This window comes from Pezoporus wallicus, unplaced genomic scaffold (genome assembly GCF_028554395.1).
Source record: "Pezoporus wallicus isolate ANWC-B61680 ecotype Strahan unplaced genomic scaffold, APGP_CSIRO_Pwel_v1 contig_8542, whole genome shotgun sequence".
NCBI classification, from domain to species: Eukaryota; Metazoa; Chordata; class Aves; order Psittaciformes; family Psittacidae; genus Pezoporus; species Pezoporus wallicus.
In genome coordinates, this window is record NW_026640148.1 from 5,224,296 (window position 1) to 5,248,421 (window position 24,126).

At 36.9% G+C, this 24,126-nt stretch overlaps 1 protein-coding gene across 14 annotated transcripts in view; it reads right to left on the minus strand.

Annotated features, from left to right (window-relative positions):
* The window catches only part of CACNA1D (calcium voltage-gated channel subunit alpha1 D), a 188,297-nt gene that overhangs the window by 80,707 nt on the left and 83,464 nt on the right, over positions 1-24,126 (minus strand). For 10 of the 14 annotated variants that reach the window (XM_057417736.1, XM_057417737.1, XM_057417741.1 and 7 more), the window contains exons 8-9: positions 18,814-18,917; positions 7,347-7,516 (exon numbers count right to left, since the gene is read on the minus strand). In XM_057417736.1, coding sequence (XP_057273719.1) covers positions 7,347-7,516; positions 18,814-18,917 — 274 coding nt within the window. Of the gene's footprint in view, positions 1-7,346; positions 7,517-18,813; positions 18,918-19,394; positions 19,499-24,126 lie in introns of all 14 variants that reach the window. The other 4 variants (XM_057417742.1, XM_057417746.1, XM_057417734.1 and 1 more) reach the window with 2 other exon arrangements.

Genomic DNA, 24,126 nt, shown 5'->3' on the forward strand with positions numbered 1-24,126 from the left:
GATGGGCAACGGCAAAATATGAATGCAGAAGTCTTGTTTCATACACTGTTACTAAAAGCTGTCATGAAAACAGAGCTAGGTCCACTTCTCAACTACTACATATGTGCAATGTGTCTCATACTTGTGTTTCAAATTTATCAACCCTTTCCTCATCTAAAAGGAGTACCTAGAATCCAGTTCCTCATAAATCATCAGTGTCACACAAATGCCGTTTACTTTAAGAAGGCCAAATAATTTTTAAGAGTAAGTGTAATGTAATATAATCTTACTTCAAGACTTGATGCCTTAACCTCCACAAAGAAATGCCAGCCCTTTTTGAACATGACTGCATAAAGAAAAACAAAGTACCACAGAAAAGTCTTGATCCCTACTGAAGGCAGTGTCAGTTCTGCTGATTATTAAATACAGCCAGACTGTTGCTCTCTATTTCAGACAGTGCTACTGCTCTAACTCTATTGGCATCTTAAAGGTGCTGTGTTACAAAAATGAAAGAGGGGAAAAAAAACCACACCCATAAACAGTTCTGTTCAGACATTAGAACTATCATTGAGCTACCACTATACTGTAATTCATATGCCAGAAGGAAAACTTGACAGAAGAAAGGCCCCATGTGGAAGTCTAGCCCCAGTAATGCTAGCAAGTCATTTTATCTTTACCCAGAGAAAACAGCAACAGCACTGCATGACCACTTCCAGTCTCACTAATAAAAGCAAGGCTTGAAAAGACTCAGTTTCATGACCACAGCTTTTTAAGGGGGGTGTTCATTGGGCAAAGCACAGCACACAGGATGAACTTTTGAAAAACCATCTGATCTCCATAAGGCCAGCTTTGAGATCTTGAAACTGGTATAAACACCAGTATTCAAAGATAGATACCAAATTGTCTCTATTCTTTGTTCACCTTTTGTCTTTATTTTACTGGCCTTCTTCTGGAAAGATTATCAGCTCTCTGAAATTATTGTAACTGGTTTCAAATGAAAGAATGCTTGCATTAGGCAATATAAACAACCCATACAGCATGCAGCTTAAAACTTTCCTGAGTATATACCAAAATAGGTCAAATACATCAACTACTATATTTTAGTCCTGTGGATAAGAAAACAGATTGGTTTTCTCATATTATAATGTTCACTATTCACTTTAAACAGTTTTCAGATTTTGCAGCAGGGATTTCAAACACCACTCCAGGACATAATTAATGTATAGCTAAGAGCAAGTCAGTGTCCATCAGCATCTGTATGTTCTAGCCAGCTGGAGCTGGAAGAAATAAATTCCATAATCCTATGATATGACAATTTAGTGTCACTGTAGAATTCAGAAGTGGGCTAAATTCCACTCTGATTTATTGAATTGTGGTGGCAAGTATTACTGTTGGAAATGTTCTCTCTAGAAAGTATATAATTAATAATTTTAATCTGGTTCAAGTTCCGCTATGCTTTTTTGATTCATAGGTTGTTCTCATTTCCACACTGATGTACCTTGAGTGGCCTGATGGTTACACATGCTGAAGGAAAAGAGGTTCACAAGTGGAACGATCTGCACAGCTAGTCAAACATTCAGTAACAGCTACTGGACAGAATCTCACACTTATTTAAAAAGGCACTATACTGGTAAAATTTTAGATCAATCTTGCAAAACATTGTCCTGGTTTTGGCTGGGATAGAGTTAATTTTCTTCCTAGTAGCTGATACAGTGCTGTGTTCTGGATTTAGTTCAAGAATAATGTTGGTAACACACTGATACCTTAGTTGCTGGTACATAGTACTTATTTAAGTCAAGGACTTTTCAGTTTCTCATGCTCTGTCAGTGAGGAGGGGCACAAGAAGCTGGGAGGAAGCAAAGACAGGACACTTGACCCAAACTAGCCAAAGGGGTACTCCATACTGCAGCATGTCATGCTCAGCGTAGAAACTGTGGGGAGCTGGCCAGGAGGCACTTCTTGCTGTTCAGGTCAGGCTGGGCATCAGTCAGCAGGTGGTGAGCAACTGTACTGTGCATCACCTGCAGGATTTTTTTCTTGAGGGGGGGGTGGGTATTCTTCTCTCTCTTTGCTATTACTGTTATTATATTGTTTTTTTTTTTACTTAAATTTCAATTATTAAATTGTTCATATCTCAATCAATGGGGTTTTACCTTTTTTTTTTTTTCAGTTCTCCTCCCCATCCCACTGGGGAGTGATGGGGGGAAGTGAGCAAGCAGCTGCATGGTACTTAGTTGCCAGCTGGGCTTCTGTCTGCTAGTAACATCAAACCAATACCATAAGCTCCAAAAAACTCCTAATTCTTTCTCAAATCAATACATGGATTTTCTCAATCCTTTACACCAAGTATTTGAGGTAGTCAAACAGGAAGGCAGAGCAACAACAAAACCCCCCAAAAGACAACATTATCATTGCAAATTCATCGCAAATTTTCCCGTCTGCTGTATGCCCAGAAGACACACCAGGAGGAAATGGTACTATCACTTCTGACTGTGAAGCTCCTTGGGGTAAATCCACTTTAAGGAGGGGCTGCCTGAAAGATGTTCTACTTGATACTGTAGTGAGGTATCTGTTTTCTTAGTGCAGATTTAACATTGATACTATCAACAATAACCATTCCCTTTTTATAGACAGCCCAATGAAGCTCAATATAAGTTTGAATGGTTGCACAGAAGTGGAAGGAGAGTAAAATTATCAGTCTTCATAACAGAAGCATCACTGAACGAACCACGTCTAGCCTGAAGGATGACACTGTGAAGCTTGGGAGCAGTGTAAAATCTACAGATGTGGTGCTTTTAAAAGAAATAGAAGTAGAGATAACAAAAAACTCCAAAACATTTAGGGTGGGATTTCTAATCCAGTGGTAGCCTAAATCTGAGCCACTCAGATCAGTTTAGCACTCTCACAAATAGAGAAAGAAATAGGCCACCGATTTGTACTTTGGAAAAATCCTACTCATAAAGGTATACCTGCCCTGCAAGATAGAGATGAAACTAAGTCAGTACACACATGCTTGAGAATGCTTTCGATGGGTAAGGTCAGGTACTAGCAGCAACATAGCATTTGCAGCAGACCACAGACCACAGCAAGTTTTCAGCCAGTTCCATGCCAGTTCAACGACTGACATCAGAATCTGCTCATTTAAAGGCTGTGTTGAAACACATATCCAAAGTAAAACTGCAACCACTTTCAGCCATTTTTATGGAAAAATGATTGCAACTTATAAAGCTGTGTGAGCTATTAAACAATATATGTAACAGTTAAACAAATAGTTTCAAGCACACTCAGTATTTGTAGAAAATGAGTCCATCAGGTCCTAGCAATTTCTGAGTTAATATTCTGCCTTCCCTAAGTAACTGGATCAAATTTGTCAGCCTCAGTCTGAGCCACAATAGTGACTCTTAGGGCAGCAAGGAATTCAGTTGCTTCAATAACTTTGTTGTAGGCAGGATTAAAAGTAGACCTCCTACTTGTCAAAAACAATATGTTTACCAGTATTAAAAGACTGCAAGATTTGAAAATAACTACTGTACTCTAAACCCCCTGTCCATCTCCACTGTGGGTGGGAAAGAATTAGAGAAACAAAACCATCAACAAGAAGAAGAGACACATTAAAAGTTTGTTATGTTTTGTTAGATTCTGCATTAGAAGTATTATAAATAAATAATATTATAATCACACTGTTCTAAAGCTTATACTACAATCCATTAATAAAGTATGTAAAGTACTTTAATTACTTCACACATGAATTTAAAATAGATTTTTGAAAAAAAAACCCACCTATGCTTCAGTAAGAACAGTCAGACAGAAACACAACAGTGGAAACTGAAACAGATTAAAGCCTATGCTTTAGGAAGGTAGAGCACTGCAGCAGCACCAGTGTATTTCAAACATGCATTTAAACCAGCAGGACTGCATGCACGAGAGTCTACATGCCAAGGATGTATATGCCTTTGTGGCAGATAACACATATGATGTGTGCTTTCAAAACCTCACACATCAAATGCAGTATCAGCACAAAAGAAAGTTCAACTGCAAATCCGACCATGTTTTACCATGTTTATTGGAAGAACGGCCAAACCATCTAAGCCTGCTTTTCTTCTTTTCTTCCATTAAGTCAGCCAGTGTAACCCCTTCGCGTTAAACACATGTAATCCCAGGAGGGACACAGTAGATGGCAGCAGTGGCAACGCAAAAAAATAAAGAAGTGCCCATACATACAGGCAAGGTTAGGCAAAACCAATTGAAATGACCGGCAACGCAACTGCGCAGAGTTCAGCCCCTCACCTCGCGCTGATCTTTGCATTTTGAGCTACATTCACAATGCTCTGAAGTCACTGGACGTTTTTTCATTGGCCTGGGGGTAACTAGTTATTGCTTCATTATAAAAACTTACCACTTCTACTAAAGGCATGGTTACAATTCTAGTAGTTAAAAGGTATTCCATTATTCAATGGCACTGAATACCTGCCCACTATCAGCAACCGAGATCTATGAATACAGAGGGTTCATATACAAATAATTCAACTTAATGGCTTCTTTGGTTAGAAATTTTAAAATGCTTGGGTTGCAGAAACCTAAATTACACAAATTCCACTTTGAAAGTATTATGTAAGAACCTATTAATCCTTGATTTAACTGCCTTTGAAATATGTACCTTTTGCTGCCATAGAAAGATCTTCTGTATCCTAAACCCAGAGCTCTTCCACATCATTGAAGAGCATTATGGTGACCTTTCATCACAATAAATCAGCAATCTTCATCATCCAGAGATTTAGGTACTCAAAGCAGGGACACAGCTGCCCAGAAGCCTGCAAATTGTTATTCTGCCTGTTTTAGGACCCAGCCCTGCATCATGCTTCAAAGACACTTCTAGAAACACATCACCACTATATCTTCAATATGCTCATTTCCCAGGCTTACTGCTCAAGATCATTAAACTGGTGATAACTTGCTAAATTTCACCTCATTCTAAAACAGGTAGCACATTATTACAACTATGCTCCTAACCCAAAAGCTTTTCATGGAATAAATGGATGGACACCTTGTGATGCTTCTCATCCTACCTCCCCATGCCATGTAATATGCAGCAAAGCATGTCTGGAATTCAAGGAGGTGGAGTAATTCAGCAACTCTTCCTTTACACCCTGTTGCAGCTGATAATAAAAATGAAAATCCGAGTCACATATTTAAGCACAAACCCAGAAGTGTGCTAGAAGATTGCCTCTTTGCTGGAAATTTCCACTCCAAATACAAATGCATACCTGAAAATAAATTCTTGGGATTGTTTTAAAGCTCTTGTAATTACATTCCTTCTCCTAGTTTTATTCTGTAAGTCTCCTCCAACTCTCAACGTACCCTAAAATTATGTCTAAGTTAACATTTTAGAGCCCAAAGCTCTCTCAAACACAATACAAACATGTATTTTTTTATTTATGAAAGACCTGTATAACCTAGAAGCTCTTTCAGGAATGCTGGAGCAAATGGTTCTTTTACAGCATGTTAACACAAATCCAGTTTGAACAGGATGCAATAAATTCCTGGGATTTGACCTGCACGCTACAAACCAAGTCCATCAGCACCAGAGCTGACAGGACAGCTGACCAATGCTCTGTGCAAACTCAGCATCGCCTACAATCCTGCATGGCAGTCTTGTACAAGGGGTATCTACTCAATAAAATGCTCAACCTTTTTTTTTTCCTCAGTCTTAGGATTTTATACTGATACTCAAACCCTCCCATACAATATCAGTCGCAACAACAACACATAGTAAATTCTTTGGCTTTTTTTTGCTCTGCTCTAGATAAAAACTCTGTGCTACAGTTTTCACATAGACATAAATTATTCCTTTTTGGGTAATGCTGGCATCAACATCAACCCACAAGTTGCCTTCCAGCCTCTCATAAAATCTTTGTTTCCTTCCAGTCAGCAACAAAATGCATACCCTGCTTTTATCATGAACTAAAGGTCTAATAAAATTCTGAAACTCAAACCCATAAAATTTTTAAAAGTGACTTAACTACATGCAAGACAGAGATAAGTTTTTAAACAGATACCTCAGTATCAAACCACAAAATTTTCACTTTTTACTACTTCTGAAAGGTACTGTGGTTTAAAAGAACAGTTAATGATCAATCAACAGCGTTGTAAAAAAAAGAACAGTATTAATGTATTCAACACAGAAAATAATATTCTGAGTTGCCTTTGACAAACCACTTATAGATGCTTTCTCTTACATATACTTATGGTATCTAAATGAAAAAGTACCATGACTTTCTAGAGTGTCAGATGAATAAGAAGATGAATAATAAGATGAATAATGTTATATGATAATGCTGTATAGCATTAGTACATATAGTGAAATTTGGACTTTAATCTTACATTTCATATTAAATTGTAAACCAAAAACAACACCCTGAAACCATATTTTCATTGATGTACATCACTAAAATTTCTCATGCAAATTTTAACCACTACTACGTGCACTTCGTGAAGAGGCTAAATTCTAACATTAAAATACTGCTTTTACTCAGAATTTCTGTAATAGAGAAATCAATTATGATTTTTACAGTTGTCACAGTTATCATGAAACTAGCTTGTTCCTTTACGTTATGACTCAGGTCAAAACACTAGAGGGCCACTACAGCACATATTACCTTTCCCATAATACACTATACTGTCAAATAAATACACTGTAAGTAAGCAGTAATTATACTTCTTAATGTCAGACCAAAATCCCACAGGATCTCATTTATTTCACACTCTTTTAATACACCTAGTAAAAGAGATGTTCAATAGTCTTCTTGAAAATCAGAAAGATCAAGAATGTAATTTCTCTATTTCAAAGCTCAAAACAAAAACCCAAAAAAAAAAACCCAACCAACCAAAAAAAAACCAAAACAAAAACCCCTAAAAAACTCCTTCACTATTAGCACCAAGTTATGTCTTGACCATATTTTTTACGTTTTTAATATAATTATTATTATTCCTATTGCATGCACCTACAGGTAAACACATATTCTTCTTCACTAAGAACCGACAATTATACTTAGTGGCATGTAGCTTGTATGCACTAACTTTTTACAGAACACAAGTAAAGCAAAGGTTTTAAGTCTCAGTAGTGACCGAGTGCAGACAATGATTTGCACATTGACAGCACAGAGCGGAGTTTTGTTGGCAGATTCTGGATTATCTTCTATGACTATGTTTCAACATATTAACAGACATGACTGTTCTGCTAACAAATGCTTTTGCAAACTGACAAATCAGAAAGTGACATTAGCCAGGCTGCATTCACCCCAGTGTAACACCCTTAAAAGCAGTCACACTGCCCCACATGGAAGTAGTAGAGAGTAATGAACACATACTGTTCCGCTTGCCTTCTTCATCAACCTCTTCATCATTCTCAGGGTCAATGTCTTCTGCCTGTGTAATCCAGTCTAAATATCCCTTCAGATCTTCTTCAAGCTGCTGTTTTTCACGTAGCTTCTGAAAGTCCCCTCGGGCCTTGGCTTTTTCTCTTTCCTTGGAAAATTCTCTATCAAATTCAGATAAAGCAGAAAAAATACTGATTGTCAAACTCCTGGGCATTTTGATCTAGGTCTTGGCAATGCAGAATAACAGACTGACATAGACAATAAACTGAGTAAGTTACACTGAAGATTTGAGAGCTTCTTTGAAAACAAGACAGTGGTGCAAAGAAGTCATGGGAGATCCCTATCACATCCCACCAAAACTTTCAGAGATTTTATGACTTAACTGAAAATAAGCGTGTGTGTGCCCCCTGTTCTCATTTAGTTATCTGTGCATCTATACAGATTTTAAACCCAGTTTTACCCAATAGCTACAAAGAGAAACTAACTTGCAATAATGAAGTCATTTAAGAAAACTGAGTATTACATTCAGTGAAAAGGAAATTCCAGCATCCACTCCTAAAATACTTCCTTTTCCAGCCACAGTTTCATCCAATCCTAAAACACTTCCTTTTCTAGCCACAGTTTATTTACCATGTCAGCACATATTTATTTCAGTGCAGGGTTCACATAATTCTACTAATAAGCTCTCCCTTAATTATCTCATGCATAGACACACTTGTGCTGCTTGATATCTGGATGTTTCACCCTTACCCTTTCTGTATCAGTACCTAGAAACCCTGTTCTTGCAGATCAGAAGCACATCTTTTTATGTAAATTGAACTCTGTCCTGAGACTGGGGCAGTGAGACAATGCATTTTACTGTCTGTCCAGTTCATTATTTGGGACAATGCTTAAATTATCGTGGAATGATAATTAAAATAATTAAGTTATGCTCTTGGAGACAGAGGTTGACTAAAATGGCCTACTGAGGTCTCTTCCAAACTGAATTACCCCATGAATCTATGATTTCCTTAATGATAATGATAATTGAAACACAGTTATCAAGTAAATTCTTGCACCAGCTCATTACACATGGGGACCAACACTGGTACAGATATGATGTGATACATAGCTCCAAATGTGTAACTCCAGTAGAAGGATCATGTTTATCCAAGTATCAATATGTAGGTAGGCAAGCACCTTTTGGAACTGTATTGTAACTGTCCATCAATTCAGTATTCAAATTTAAGCTTGTTGTGATTAAACTGTTAATCTTGCAGTAGGGCTGAAATTAACCTAAAGAATGGCTCTCACAATTTCATTTACTATGAATTTCAAACCTTTATTTTTTGTGAACTTTCACCTGAAAAAATATTCCCTCTCAAGGGGAAATTTATTAAAGCACACAATAGTATTTTTTTTCAAGAGGAAAAATATTAGGAAAGATAAGGTAAGATGTGTAAGATATGCAAAATGCTTTAACAACTTGAACCCAGCTATCAACATGATGTTGCCCTGCTAACAAAATACAGAGCAGTCTCTCAATTTTTCAACATAGTGTTTCAGTTTAGTGACAAACATTACTTATTTGGAATTGCAGATATAATCTCTTCCAGCTTTTTTATTTCTATTATATTATTTGTAGTCCTCAAACATCTTCTAATAAATAAATTTCTGTTTTGACATTAGTAAATCTAAAAGTTAAGCTCTTTACCTGTAATCATACAGATTTTGGGTTGTTTGCTGGTTTATTTTGAATGTTATGCTGCAGAAGCTAAAAAGATTTCTGTTGCAAAAGTCTAAGAGGCAGGCACTACAGCTTTTACAGCTAAGGACTTAATTCAACAAAAATTCAGTTTGACACGTGGAGATAACCCTGTTTCATCTGATGGCACTGCAATGATCTGAAGAATGCCAGCGCTTGTTTTGCATTTGCTACCCTTTACCTAGCATCCAAGGACGAGGTCCTCCAAAAGGCCATACTGTCACAAAAACACTCATAACACAGATTTTACAAGCCTGCAAAATTTGTTTGGTTTATGGAATACTGGGTTTAAGCTTCCCACAGAGAGAAGAGACTGTCCTTCACATATGACTGAGGCAACATACTTGTGACTCTTATTCCATAGGCAGCATCCCTGAAAAAAGAGCTATCATGGTATAGTGGGAAATCAGACGTAACAAGCTTTGCTGGCTTTTACTAAGTATTCATGTTTTGTTCAGTCCTTTGAGTGTTTTTCATTAGGTTGAAGGATAAGTGATGCGTGGGGCTAAAGTAAAATGAAAGCTGCTGTCACACGGAGTGAAGTGAAAGGTTATTTAAAAATGTAACAGCTGGTAAGGCTGATATTTTCCACAGCAGTTCACCCATGACCTTTTAACTTTGACCACCTTAAAATGGCTGCATGCAAAGAACTAAACACAGATTTTTATATACCCAGGTAACTATGACCTTCAATCCAGCATGCAAGTCAGACATTGTTTTGTTAAATGCTGCTGCAATTTATCCGTAGCGGAAGATCCATGATATTTAAAATCTTTACTTTTCTTTGTAAAACCTGACTGTAAGAACCTGAGAAGGCTGCATTTTCTTTAGGTGGAAAAGGAATCTGAATCTACAGTATTTTTTTCTATCACAGTCACAATGAAGTGACAATCCTCAGACACACAGAGGTATGTGTTCCTTCTGCTGAAATACCATGACTAGGAAAACGGAATTAAGTGGAACTGGAACATAACAAGTTTCTTGTTAGCAGAACAAATGCTTTTTTTTAATTACTTTTCCAACAAGAAATAAGAAGGTTTTTTAAAAAGGTGATGGGGGTGAGCTGAGGGAGACATCGCCTCTTTAAAGCTTCTGACAAAGACATTTAGACAAGATATTTGAATATTTAGACAGAAGACATATAGACACATGCTCAACACCTGGAAGAAGGAACAAGACAGCTGCTTGTGCAGCATTTCATGGCTATGGCTTGGTGCAGGGCAGAAACAAAAAGGTGTTGGCAATGTAAGCAGCACAGGTATGACATGGTTACACTAATGGCCTGAACTGGCCCCCCTAACTGTCATCAACCCAGAACTCAGCCCAGGAGCCTATGAAGTTGATAGGCTTAGGAAGTGGCACATTAATTGTGGTAAGAGGACGTAAGCTCTGTAAATGTTTGATCACACAAATATCTGTGCTAAGAGAAAACTTCAAAATATGTATTTCTTTCTGGCTTGATAAAATGACCTGGATCTGGCATTTGAAAGCAAGCACTGGGGAAGGGGGGACTAGTTCATTAACTAAAATGACAAAAATTGTATTCAAAGGGCTGTTGTGACTATGCTAGCATTCGCAAGGGTCTCTTCCCTAAATGTGATTTAAGCCAGTCTCCACCCAAGCTGCAAACTGACAAATCCTGAGGAGCTACTCTGATTTGACACCAGCAATTGTGAAATGAAAATCAGGCATATTGCCTTAAAAAGTCTGAAAAAAAAGCAATGATTTAAGTCATTTTCATAAAGCACAGGACTCAGTGAATATATTTTGTCCTAATTTCAATAACTAGAAAAAGCAAGCTTACTACCGTCTCATATTTTAAAGAATAATATGCTTCAAAATCCAGACTTCAGGCTAGCAGGGCTAGAAAGAGCTTTTTGTAAATCTCTGCTTCTGAGGAATATTATAAAGGAGACCTGCACAACTTGTATAACAACACCTTGGATAATTAATTACCTGTTTGCATTCAAAAATATCTTTCCTTCAAAACAGTCTATTGCTACTTAGATGGAGACAATTCAGGTTTTTATTTCATTGCAAATGCAAATAAATCAGATGACCCAGCCCTAGCCAGACTAATTTGGATCTGGTTAAGTATGAATAAAAATCACAGTATATGACAATATCCTGTAAACTAAGTAAAGCTTCAAATTGCAGCCACAGTGTAAGTAACTCAGTCAATTACACCTGCATCAGAAAGGAGACATCACATGCAAAATAAAGCATTATATGGAGACTTACCTACGTAATCTTATGTTTAGCAGTAAGTAAGCTACTATTTAATACACAAGTTTTAGGTCTATTGCCCAAAAATTCTTTGTTTACTTGAAGAAAAATGATCTCAGTTCTCTGTTTAGGCACAAGACCATCATCATCAATGGCTGTTGAGGCAGAAGCATATAAAATGCAGGTTTTGAGTTCTTGCTTCAATAGACTGAGGCAATCGTTTTCATGCCAGGCCTTTTTTCTCCAAGAGAGTGAAATAACTCCTGCTGGCATACATCAGCTGGGAATGGCTCGATGCAACAGGAACGAGCTGGCAACAGAGAGTGCTACTGGGACTCAGTTACAGCTCTCTGGTTCTCACACCTTAACTTGAGGAAGAGTCATATTAACCAAAAATCCAAGTTTTCTTAAATTTATCTGGTATACTGTCTGCAATTCATGGACATAATAACTAAGTAGACACCTATCATCAGCTCAAAGTTCTTTCATGCCAAAAGCTGGACACTTCGTAAGGGGGCAGCAACATGACTTCCTGTATCTTCCGTGCATCATTAGGCATTGATGATAGGAAATAAAGAGTTGCCTTAGACATCTAAATATAAACCAGGACACTAATTCTTCACTGGCCATATTACCACCTTTTTGTGTCACTGCAAAAACAGTGAGAGAGAATTCATCTACTGCAGTGTGCAACTTAACTGCACACAGGGTCTGGTACGTGGAAAGTGTTATGCTAGTGCTATATGTAGAACTGTCACCCAGACATCCTAGACTCACATTTATTCACAGAGAACAGTCACATAATAACAAAAATGTACTCACAGAAGTACAGTGCTGGCCACCAGACTCACAGAAGGGGTTTCGCACTCCAGTAACCATACCAACCAAGAAATTAGCAGAATCAGAGAACTCAAACTGATTAAACTGTACAGACAAGCATGGGCAACAGCTCACAGCTGGGTGTAATGTGTGACAGATGTAGAGAGGCATGAAAAAGGTTAAGTAACATCGTATCTTTAATTACTGGAGATTTGTATACCTCAGTGTTACCCCTTCTTTTAGAAATAATAAAAGCTCATAGGCTGAACACTGTAGAATTATTTTTGCACAACAAAAAAGTCCTGGCAGGAATTTTCATTGAGCAAGAAGCATTGGGTTCTTGATGAGGGAATGCAAAATGATATTACCTACACATTTACTTCCATATAGTTCGCTAGCAACTGCCAAAATGTATATTGAAAGGCTCCAGCACAACCTCTGTGTAGCAGAGGGCCTGTACAGCATTATTGTGCCAGGGTGCACATGAATGCAACAGGATCATCTGTGGGAACAGCAAGATAAGGATCAATCCAATAGAGCAACAAAACTGAGGTCCGATATTTCAGTCTGTTATTACATCTGCATATTAACATGCGCTCCTTCTGTCCTGAGCAGAGACCTGTCTGACTCAGGATACACTAGATTCTTTAGAGGAAGAACTGGCAGTATAGAGCATAGGACCATACCCCAGAGTGTGTTCACCCCACTATCATGGTGTGCACCCTACCAGTGTGTAATGTGTGATCAACACATTTTGGGTATTTTTTGAAACTGATGCGATTTATTACCTGACAGGAGCTCATCAGCAATCATCTCACAGGACCAATCCCTAAGAAGCCTTTGTGTGATAAGTTCAAATGACTGAAATAAAATCAGTTCAAGCTCTTATTCAAGAGTACTGTACTACTCCCATTGACTTCAGTGGTCTCTGTCTAATGCAGTTGATAAGAGTTACTGCTGTAGACAGCAGTATGTGCTGATTATTTACTATTAGTGTATGATTGATCAATCAAAGATAGTATTTCCTTGTTTTGTATCTATTTATGTTTGAGTTCTGTTTTTACCAGCCACGCAGCAATCAAATGAATCTCCTTTAGCTCATAACCTGCTGAGACCTAGAGCTCAAGTCTTTCTCCTCATTTTAAATGTATATTCTGTTTATGTGAGGGAGTTATATTTTTATCCGTAACTTTTTTTTTTTTTCTAAGCCTTCCCTCTGCTATGAAAAGGAACACTGTCAAAACCACTTCATTTCCCTTTTGCTGGAAGACTACGGGTGACAGTTCACTGCCGGTTTCTATTTGGTGCCTCATTATTCAAAAGTCTTTTTCGATGGTTATTTTCCATATATACTGTAGAAAACAGTTCTTAGGTGTATAGCTTATCCATGCCAACATATTTTATATGACATTAACTGACAGATACTGCCATGAGACTAGCATGGATAATTACATATACCCTTAGCTTTTAGAATTATGTACATATATTGCAAATAATACTGTGGGGAAAAAGGAAATGAAAAAAATTACATTCTCTTAATAACCTGCAAGACTTCCATGTAGGCGGATGTATATAAGGACATGTCAAAGCTTATGCTTTGGTGTCCTTTAGCAAGGCAATAAATACAACTTACAGAGATTTATTAAAGTATGTTTGAAAGGTCATATTTGTTCCCATGGCTACCCAAAGAAATAACTAATGCCTTGAGCAGAAAATGCCGCCAGCAGAAACCATCCCCTAATGATAAGGACTATCTTCAGGAACAGATTATCATACATCATTAAAAGCCATGCCTCTTGATAAGTAAGTTATGAAGTTTTGTAATTTATTATTTTCTCTGTAGTAAAACAGTTTAATACATGCTGAATTATTGAAATATTTATTTTAATTTTCAATTTACTTTTAAAGGTTCTTTAAATGGATGAGTATGTCTGAATTCCCTTTCCTAAGGTTTAGTTTTATTTGTTAACTTTCTAATAAACTTAACTTCACAATCTCTAACTTAAATTTCTGCTTTCAGCTCACTGTTCCTTGCACCAGTAATCATGATACACTCCAGTCTTTTACTCTGGAAAATTTGGAGGAGGCCTGTCCCCAGGTCCCAGTTTCCATGCCTGGTATTTCATGACTTTGGAGAACACAAGAGCAGTTTATGCTGTTAACTCAAACTGTGCATAGCCAAAGCTACAGGTAAAAGCAGGCTCCTGAAGCTGCCCACCACCTTCCACAGAGATAGAAATGCAGGGCAGCTCCTCAGTGGGAACTTCTGTGCCATTCCATCAAGTGTGAAACTGCCTCAGAGATGCACTGCCTAATCCTTGCATCATACCAAAGGAATTTTTACAAAGGAAAAAAAGTTGCTCTGTGATCTCTAACAGACTGAACCCACTCCCTGCTGCTGGCTCAAAGACATAGCCATCAAAATAGAGTGTGACCATGTCATGATCTCCCTGCCATTTATGGAACTAAAACAATTATTCAGAGCCACACACAGCTTTAAATTTGTAATATGAATGAGCAAAGTGCAAACCAGCTCAAGATAATGACATTGCAAAAATATCTGAATACGTCTACAGCAGCTTGCCATACCTGCAAGTATTTTGCTCTGTATTTCTAAATACTGAAAGAATCAAAAAATACTGTCTTACTGTGTAAGATCAGCTGACAAGCCTAGGTATCCAGCTAGATTCCTAGGAAATTCACTATGCTGAAAGAAATTACCAACCAGCAGATGTTTTGAACCGCACTTCCAAACACATTTCCAGAGCTGGATCCAGAGCCTTTTTTCTAATATGTTCAGGGAGGAGCTGTTTGCCAAATTTGTTCCTAGGCCAGAGCTAAAGCCTTCTTCAGGGCCCTCTGCTGAAGCTGGACCAAGAGTCATCACTAGAGCCCTTTTTTAGAGCCACATCTATAGTTGGCTCTAATGCCATCTCTAAAGCACTTCCCAGAAATGGATCTTAAGCCAATTTTAGCACCCATTCCCAAACTGGGACTTGGGCCATTTCTTGAGTTATTTTCCAGAGCTGAATCTAGGTTCAATTGCCCAGCCATTTCTTGGAGATGGATTTAGAGCACGTTTTGGAGCCCTTTCCCATGGCCCTTTCTGAAGCTCCCTGGAGAGGCCTTTACTAGAGCTGATATAGAAGTGTTTGTCTCACAGTCCATTTCTAGTGCTGATGCTGGAGCCAACTGATGGAGAGCATCTCTGTGGCTTACAATTTGTATAGGTCACTGCTGGAGCTGGAAACCATTTCTGGCGTCTTTTTTAAAGCTGGCTCCATAATTTCTTAGATGTTACTAGGGCCAAACAATAGTTTTTCAACTGAGAATTTCCTTTGAGAATAATGTGAATAACACTAGTGTCTAGTACCCATAAAAAAGTATTTACAAAAAGCTGAATTACCTCAAGCCTATGAATTCTCTCCATCCTTGCTATTCAGAGGAATATTTAGAAATAAATCTCCAGAGTCAGCTCCCATGCGGAAATCAAAATATCTCCCACATGCAAATTCCATACACATATTACTTCTATTACTTTATACATCTCCTATTGAAAACATGAACTATATTTTTAAGAATGTCACCTTCAGCAGGCAAAACTGACACAGTTCACCAGGAAATACTCACCTTCAGAAATGGCTAGATGTAAAACAAAACATCTCCAAAATCATCATTCTCTTTCATTTGTACAGTATCTAAATACATCAAACATGCAGTGCACAAGAGGCATTACAGAAATACGAAGGGGCACATGGTCACAGAGTAACAAAGGAGTGCAAAGAGAATGACTATTTTAAAACCACAAACAGATCAAAACAGCAGACAGATTTAAATGTACATGGCATAACTTGATATTACAGGAAATAACACTTTCATACAGAAAAGGTGTATTAGGCATTCAGATTCTCCTTCCAAAATCTGTATGCAAAGCCATGCTTTTCAAGTCAGTTGGCATAATTTTTGCATTCTTGAAGTTCGATTGGTTTAGTAAAATTTAACTTTTTTCTCACAGATTTATCATAAACCAAGTTTCATGCTATGGTTTGAAGAGCTTAAAATGTAAAAGCTAGTAACTCTTAATAAAAACCAAAGAATGCATGTTACATACTCAGTGCCTGCCTCAGAATGAAAAATATTAGCTGTCTACTAAGGAATACAAACACATTCATAGGATTTTACTAGTACATGATTTTTATCCATGAAATTTAGACATGTCGGTCTAAATATAAAGTATGTGGTAAATGTTCATTATTTATATACAAATGGCATTTAATGATGAAAATAAATCAGTGTAACAGTAATCCACACTAGCCCTTGTCAGAGTTTTGAAAAAGTATGCCAGGACATTTTCTTCACTTATATACCAAAGATTAGTTTGGTATGTTAGGTATATTTTAGGCACACTCTCTTTTCCTTTCTCTTTTCACTTTCAATGTAAATCATTGATGATATTTATATATCACATATCTCAGTTCACTGGTATAACTTTCTTCAGCATAGAAATCAAATAACTGGAGTGTTAGGAAGGCTCTTCTGTGAATTCAGGGCAAACATGGATTCAAACAATTCATCAAGCACCCTGAGCGCTCAAGTGGCACTACACTTAGATGGCACTATGGCAGAAAATAACTTTAGGAATTAACAACTTTAGGAATTTAAGGAGTTTCAGACTCAGCACTGTCACTTCTATCTGTTGGAAATTGAAGGCAAGCCCGCAAGGGTTCTGAATAGCATCAGACCTCTACACGTTAAGCAATGCCTAGAAATCAGCAGTGATTTCTTGACTGCTGACAAGGGCAGCACTTCTTCCTTGTATTGTAGTAGGAACTAAAGACCAACTCCATATTCCAACAAATATCATACATATGATAATGTTGCAAACCTCATCAAGTATTTTAAATGTACTAAGTCAAATGTAAAGCTTAGCTGTGAGGGCCTCTCTAAATTTCCAAGGCTTCAGTAGAAAAAGTGAACATGAGCAACAAAACACCAAATCTGGCATTACTTTCCCCACAACTTATTTTTAAAAATGAAAGGGGAATACCTAAGTTAACTGTTACCCCAGGAAGAAAACTAATTGCTGCTTGCGACCTTCTTACGGGTCAGGGAAAGGAACTGTGAAAACTTAATCCTCTAATGACTTCCATGGGAAGTCTAGTCACACAGCAATGTTAGGTAACAGTATCAAGAGCTACATTCCACTGCAACTACCCTCACTTATCTATACTTCTCCTTTTTTTGTTCATTCAGTATGGCTGTGACATCAAAGCTAGGCACTAGTTTTGCAATAGTTTACACATTTGTCCCTGGATAAGACAGAGCTGATACAACTGTATAAATCAGACTTCACAGGGTAGGTCTTGCAAGGAAGAAATTAAATTTAGAAATCAGCAATGTGTTTTTAGCACTACCTCTATGCTTTTAAACATCTGCTTTGTAAAGCAAATCTGATGGTAAGGTAGAAGCATGTTTTCCCTAGTTTGCTGTGTGTAACAGTAATCTATCACAGATAAATGACTTATGATTTTAAGAAAGTGTAAAACCACTCATCAGATAAGAACACTCTTGTAACATAGTTATTCATAATACATTAGTATTCCTCTCAAATCTTACGTACTGTGGCAAACCCATGAATAGGGCTCCACACACAACCAGCAGTCTAATGACACCAGCAACTACAGTGTCAGGCTACTACTAATCCTGCAAGGGGATTCTCTGTTGGCTAACAAAGATGGCAAAACTCGCCTAAGGTTGCCAGAACAATGGTACATAACTAAAAGCTAATAATTACAGTTATAGCAACTTTTTTTGGGTATTCAAATGCTAGCAGGTTCTTTCATTTATCAGAAAATATCTTTCCCATAAACTGAAATTCCCCACTCTCAAGTTTGTTAGAAACCAGGATATGACAAAAGCAGTGGAGTTGTAACCTGTCATGGTAAGGTTACCTTCTTTGTAAGAAGGAAACTTTGCAACTGTTACCATCAACTAAAGTTTAAACCACATGATACAGCTACCACTGATGCCTGTTCCTGGCTGGAGTCTGGCATACATAAACCAACAAAAAGCTATGACAACCTCCCACTGACAAATACATAATTGATACTTGATTATTGATAAATACATCAGCTTGCTGGTGCAGCATGTCACAGCAGTTCACAGCTCAACAATTCAGGAAGCACTTAATACTGTGTCAAGGTAACCTCATCATATGCTTTCTATAAGACAGATGTTGAAGCACCCACTAAAAATATTATGCAATGTGACTGGTAAACATCAAAACCACTTCAATTACTTTATGGATATTTGAACAAAAGCAAAAGTTGGGCTTTCAGAAAAGTAAACTTGTCTGTCAGTAGATGGGAGAATGTTTGCACAGGTGTATCACCTCTTAGGATGCTAAAAAATTTTTCTCCCTGGTGGAATATTACAGAATAAGGAGATTACTGCCTCATTTAATGAATATTTTTGGCAAGCATGGTGAACATGACATCAGACAGATACAGGCACTAGAATCACACAGTTCAGTCAAGAGAGCAAACACTGGTAGAATGACGTAAGAATCTTAAGTGCATGCAAAAAAAGCCATCACTGAGAAGCTTGAGTAAATGCAGAGGCCATCTTACAAGTAGCAGTAGCATACACAATGTTAACTCAACTGCTTACCCACTAAGTACACCAAGAACCAGGTTAAGTACGAAAAATGAGCCAAGGATGATAAGACTAACAAAATAGATCCATGGCCATTCACATCCTATTGCATCATTTACCTGTAAAATGTAAGGAAATAAGTTATGATTCAGTCATTCATTAAACAGCAGAGTCCTTTTTGCAGCTGCCAGATCACGTAGGTTTCAAGGCAAAGTTTAAGGCTTACTCAGGTTTCAAAAATAAAATAATCAATGAACATTGTTTAATTGCTTTACTTACCCAAATTATCTGTAGATGTGATGCCTTAGAAGAGTAATTAAAATAACATTTAAATAATTTCAGAAGAATTATTATAATTAGGCCACGAGTATGGACATGAATATATACTGGTATGTCTAAACTCCAGTTTTGGTATTTGTATATTATTTATATGATAGCTACAGAAAATCATTTCTGTTCTAATCAGAGGAGGAAGAAATAGAGGCTTATTAAAAGATGTCATCATTACTGAAGTCTCACCTGCATAAGATAACCTGTGTGTTCATGGCAACTGAATTCAGGACTCTGCCTTCATGATGAAAAAGGTGTATGCTTACCCGCTCAATACACCAAGAACAAGATTTAGTACGAAAAATGACCCAAAGATGACGAGACTGACAAAATACACCCATGGCAATTCAAATCCCATAGCATCATTCATCTGCAAGAAATAAGATGATCTTATAGAGTAGATCACTATAGTAATAGCAATGAAGAGTTAGAGAAAAAGAGAATGTAATCATTCAGGTAAGATAGCATTCTATGCATTTCTGAAGTATTCGGAGAAGAACAATACAAGACAGAAGGCACTGGCCACATTCACGTTGCATTTCTAATACATACTCTAAAATAAAATACTGAATGAACCTAGCATTCAGATCAAAATTATAAAAAAGAAATGCACCTCAACTGTTCTGTTCTTTAACAACTGGAACATTAATTAAATTTCAGATCTCACTAATTAAAATTATACTTACAAAATATATTGAAAAATGATTTTTAGTTCTACATATCCTAGCTGTATGAATGATCCTTTGAGAGAAGAAACAGTAATATGCATCTCAACAGTACAAGCAGTCTTATTTTTTCTGTAACATGGAATTTTAATTTTTATTTCCCTGAAATAATTACAGTTGGATGCAATCAGACATTTTAAATTAATTCAGAAAGAAACAAATGAGAATGAATTTGTATAAAAAACAAACACAATTTTAGGAAAATGAAAAACTGAAATAAAATTTTAGGAACATAGTCAAACATGGAAATACTCCAGAAACTTCTGAACAAGAAAATAGGAAGAACAAGGTTAAATTGAGTTTAAAAAGTTGTTACTGTTTGGTTTTTTTTTTAAGTAAGGTTGAAGTAACTGAGTGTTAAATACACTATAGATGCATAAGCTTTTCTATGAAGACCTTTTCCACTGCCTGCTCTTAGCGAGTTCATTATACCCATCAGACAATGGACTTAAACATATTTACAGAAATCTAGAAAAGCCTACTCAGAAAAACACAAGGAAATTGGTTCTGTGTGTAGCATTCAGGTGCTAAAAGACATTTTGTTAAGTTGCAAAAATAATTCCAACTTGGACCTTCCTGGAAATGTTTCTGTGGGAGAGGAATTATTTTCCCTTTTTTGTTTATACTGACAAGTTTGCATGATAATTTTCATAAGATGCTTTTTAGCCATGAAAATTCAGCAGACAAAAAAGGAAAAGACGGAATTTTAGAGCGATCCTTGGGCTAACTTTTTTCCTCTTCTGTGAATGCTGCTGTTTGTTATATCTGAAATTTTGGATTAGGCTTTGAGCTGTATTGATAGTCAAGTTTGACTCCTTAACATCTCTGTTATAACACACATATTAAGCATGGGAAAAAATGTTTTGCAAACCATAGGTCTTATTTTTTCTGCTATCTTTTAAAAATGCATTATAATCTCAGTCTCTGCAAGGTAGCCCTATGGACGGTTAGCTATAAGCACAAGCATTAAGTCTTTGCAGGGTAAGGCCCATAGGCACAACTCTTCAATGGTGATCTGTAATAATGCCACTTTATACTAGCTGATAAAACTTCTCAAGTAACCAAAGAAGACTATTTTACACAACTTCATACATCCTTTAAAATAATATATGTATCACCTTTAAAATGCTTTAGTAATTGAACTGAGATACTGAAAAGTAACTTAAATTTTTTGAGATTTGCTAGGAACAAAGAAATCTCAAATATATATGCTTGATCTGCATTTTTTTCCTTTTAATTTCAATAAAAATAATTTTGGAGAAATGAAAATGGAGAAGGGTTATAGTCATTCAGAAAGGCTGGGATTATTATTCAATTTTAAAACATCCCTAATTTCCATAGTCCCATTCTGCAACTGCATATTCATATGAAAAACAAAGCCTTTCATAACGCTGCCATCACAGTAACCTACTTAAAGTCTCCTATGCAATACTTTTAGCAATACTTAGCATGGCAGGTGCCTACGCTAGGGACAGTGCCTACACTGTAGAGTTCTGTATTTTATCATCCTATGCCCATTCCTTCAGAGCAAGTCCCCAACATTTGAGAATTCTTAAAAACAAAGAGACTCAGGTATTTAATAAAATATCCTACTGCCAAGACTACATTTTAGCTTTGTCCCAGTGTACACTGCCCTTTGCACATATTCAACTGTGGGCATCTGGCCTTAGGTTTAGGAATAAAATTGACTTTTTTTTAAATGCATGTTCATAATTATTTTATTACTGAGTTTGCTTCACAAAAATTATTCATATGGTAAAGTGTTTTTCTAACCATATCTCCTAAGAGCAAATTTCAAATACATATGAATGCATTTTACATCTAACTGAACTATACCCATTAGTAAACAGTTGTTTGCAAGTCACCAGAGTTCAGAGTGAAGGCATAAATTCCTCCAGTGTTGATGCCAACATTTTCCTGCTATAAATGTCTTTGAAAAACCTGAAAAATTAATATTTACAATTTTGCCTTGGGAAAAAAAAGAGCTCTGGAAATCGCTGCAATCCAGCTTGATGCATTCTTTCTGCTCAGAGAGAACATATGAAAGAAGCCAGGCATTGTGCTAACTTAGTAACTCAGGAGCAAAGCTGAAATTTCCATGACCTGTCATAAAGGCTCTATATTAGCACTGGCAACTGTGATTTGCATTTCCTTGATCCACTTTATAGTGCATAACTACTCCTTCTTAATCATGCAGTTTGATTTTAACCCAGATTTTTTAGTCCAAATGTATCCAGGAATAATGCCCTGTGATGCAAAAATTAGGAACTGCAGCTAACGAGTGCTAGAAGAAATGCTTTGATTTGGGTGGATGCTGAATGCATCCAAAAGCATTCCAAATCCAGGAACCCTTCATCTAGTAGAACACCATGGCATCAATTTAAGATTGAATTCCTAAAAGCAACAGCCTGAAACTGCATCCACTCAAGATTTTTACTATTTACTTTTAGAGACAATTCAACTCTATTTAAGTAATGCACTGTAATTTCTTTTAATGAAGTAATATTTCTGATTGCATTAATACCAGAGTTGAAAACTTCTTTTTGGAAGGCTTCACTGCTCATTTCATGTATGTAAAGAAGCATTTTCTTTAATTTGTCTTTGATTGAAAATTAAGAGTCAATTTGCTTTCTGATTGAAACTTGAGGCAGAGCTTGGTTAATATACGGGCACAGGAAAATCTCCATCTTCAGAAATGAGATGTTCTCAGTTGAAAGGATTAATGCTGACTTCTTACCCAAAGTGCAGAATAAGGACTTAACAAAGACATAAATTCCAGATGCATTGGAAGTTGCAACTAGAACATAAAGCCCCAATAAAAGCCCCTGAATTATGTTCAAGTAACACCAGAAAATCAAGCAGATATCACATCCCAACTCCTCAGCAAAATGTCTTGCAAGACATGCATCCTCTGTGTCTCAGGGATGTACTATCCCAGAGAAGGTGTCATATTTAATGGTTCTCAATGGATTTGTCCCATCTCTTTTTGAGTCTATTAAGCTTTTAGCACCCATAACACCTATTGCAAAGATGCCCTCAAGTAGAACCCTTCTTGCCTCTCTTCATGCCTTTTTCCAGATCTAGTCTTACTGTTTGGATTTCAGTTCTAACTAGTTTGTCCATCACATCAACCAGAGGACATATGAGATGGATGACAAAGTACTTCTCATTCGCTTAATTCTGTTACACCATAACAGTAGATGTGTACTACTCAGATATGTGTCTGAAAACACTTATTCTCCCGAGATGCCGCTTTTGGATATATTCTGGCATTTTCACTCCTTTCATTCAGATGTTAAATTAGATTTGTATGTTTGAGCAGCTTTAAAAATAACTTCGAATTGAATTCAGAAGCTCTTCCTATCCCTTTCAATGCGTGAGAGTGCAACTAACAGTTCAAAAGTCCTTGTAATAGGGGCCACTTGTTGATGTTATCAGATCTGGAGACAAGTTACTCTAATACAAGTTAAATTGGTGGAGAATAAATAGTTCTCATTGTGTATTTGGTTCTTTATATTAACATGTATATGTTTGTGAGTATGTGCCTGCAAAGCCTCGGAGAATTATCTTGAACCAATAGGATAAACTCGGTAAGTGAAAAAGTGCTTCATCTGGCATTTGGAGTGGATTATCTCACTAGCTGCACTGTAGTTGGAGTCAGCTATCATTGCAATGTAGTATAGATGATCAGAGACCAAGACTCCGAAGTGAAACAGAGAAAGCCAAATTTACAGCAGACACAACCATTAGTGTTACACAGCAGCAGATGGCACACTCCCATCTAAAACACCAATTAGCAATCATTAAAATGTCTCATCCCTATCTCTGGTAATTGTGAATAAATCCCCCCATGCAATTGCACATGCAGATCAAGGTCTTACTTTTCTGTACACGTGGTACTATTTTACCGAAAACTGTTGCAAGCTGTTTGTATTAATCTAAGCTCTGACTGGGGATATTGATAAAGCAATGCAGTGATGCCTCTAACTCTGCATTTGTACTACTACAGATACTCTGCAGAATCTATTTTGAGTTATTTTCCACAATGTTTCAAACTTGCTTAATTTCTTAAGTTTCTTAGTTTCCTTAGGTTTCAATTTTACTTTTCCTCCTTTTATAACATTCTAATCGACACATAACTGGTGGGTTTATTTATTGTTACTTATAGTCTACCTAATAATATTTAAAATTATTAAGACTGACACGCTCAGTCTCTTGACAGGAGTAAAAAATCCTTCAGAAATCAGTATTTTGTGAAATATTTTGACAGTTA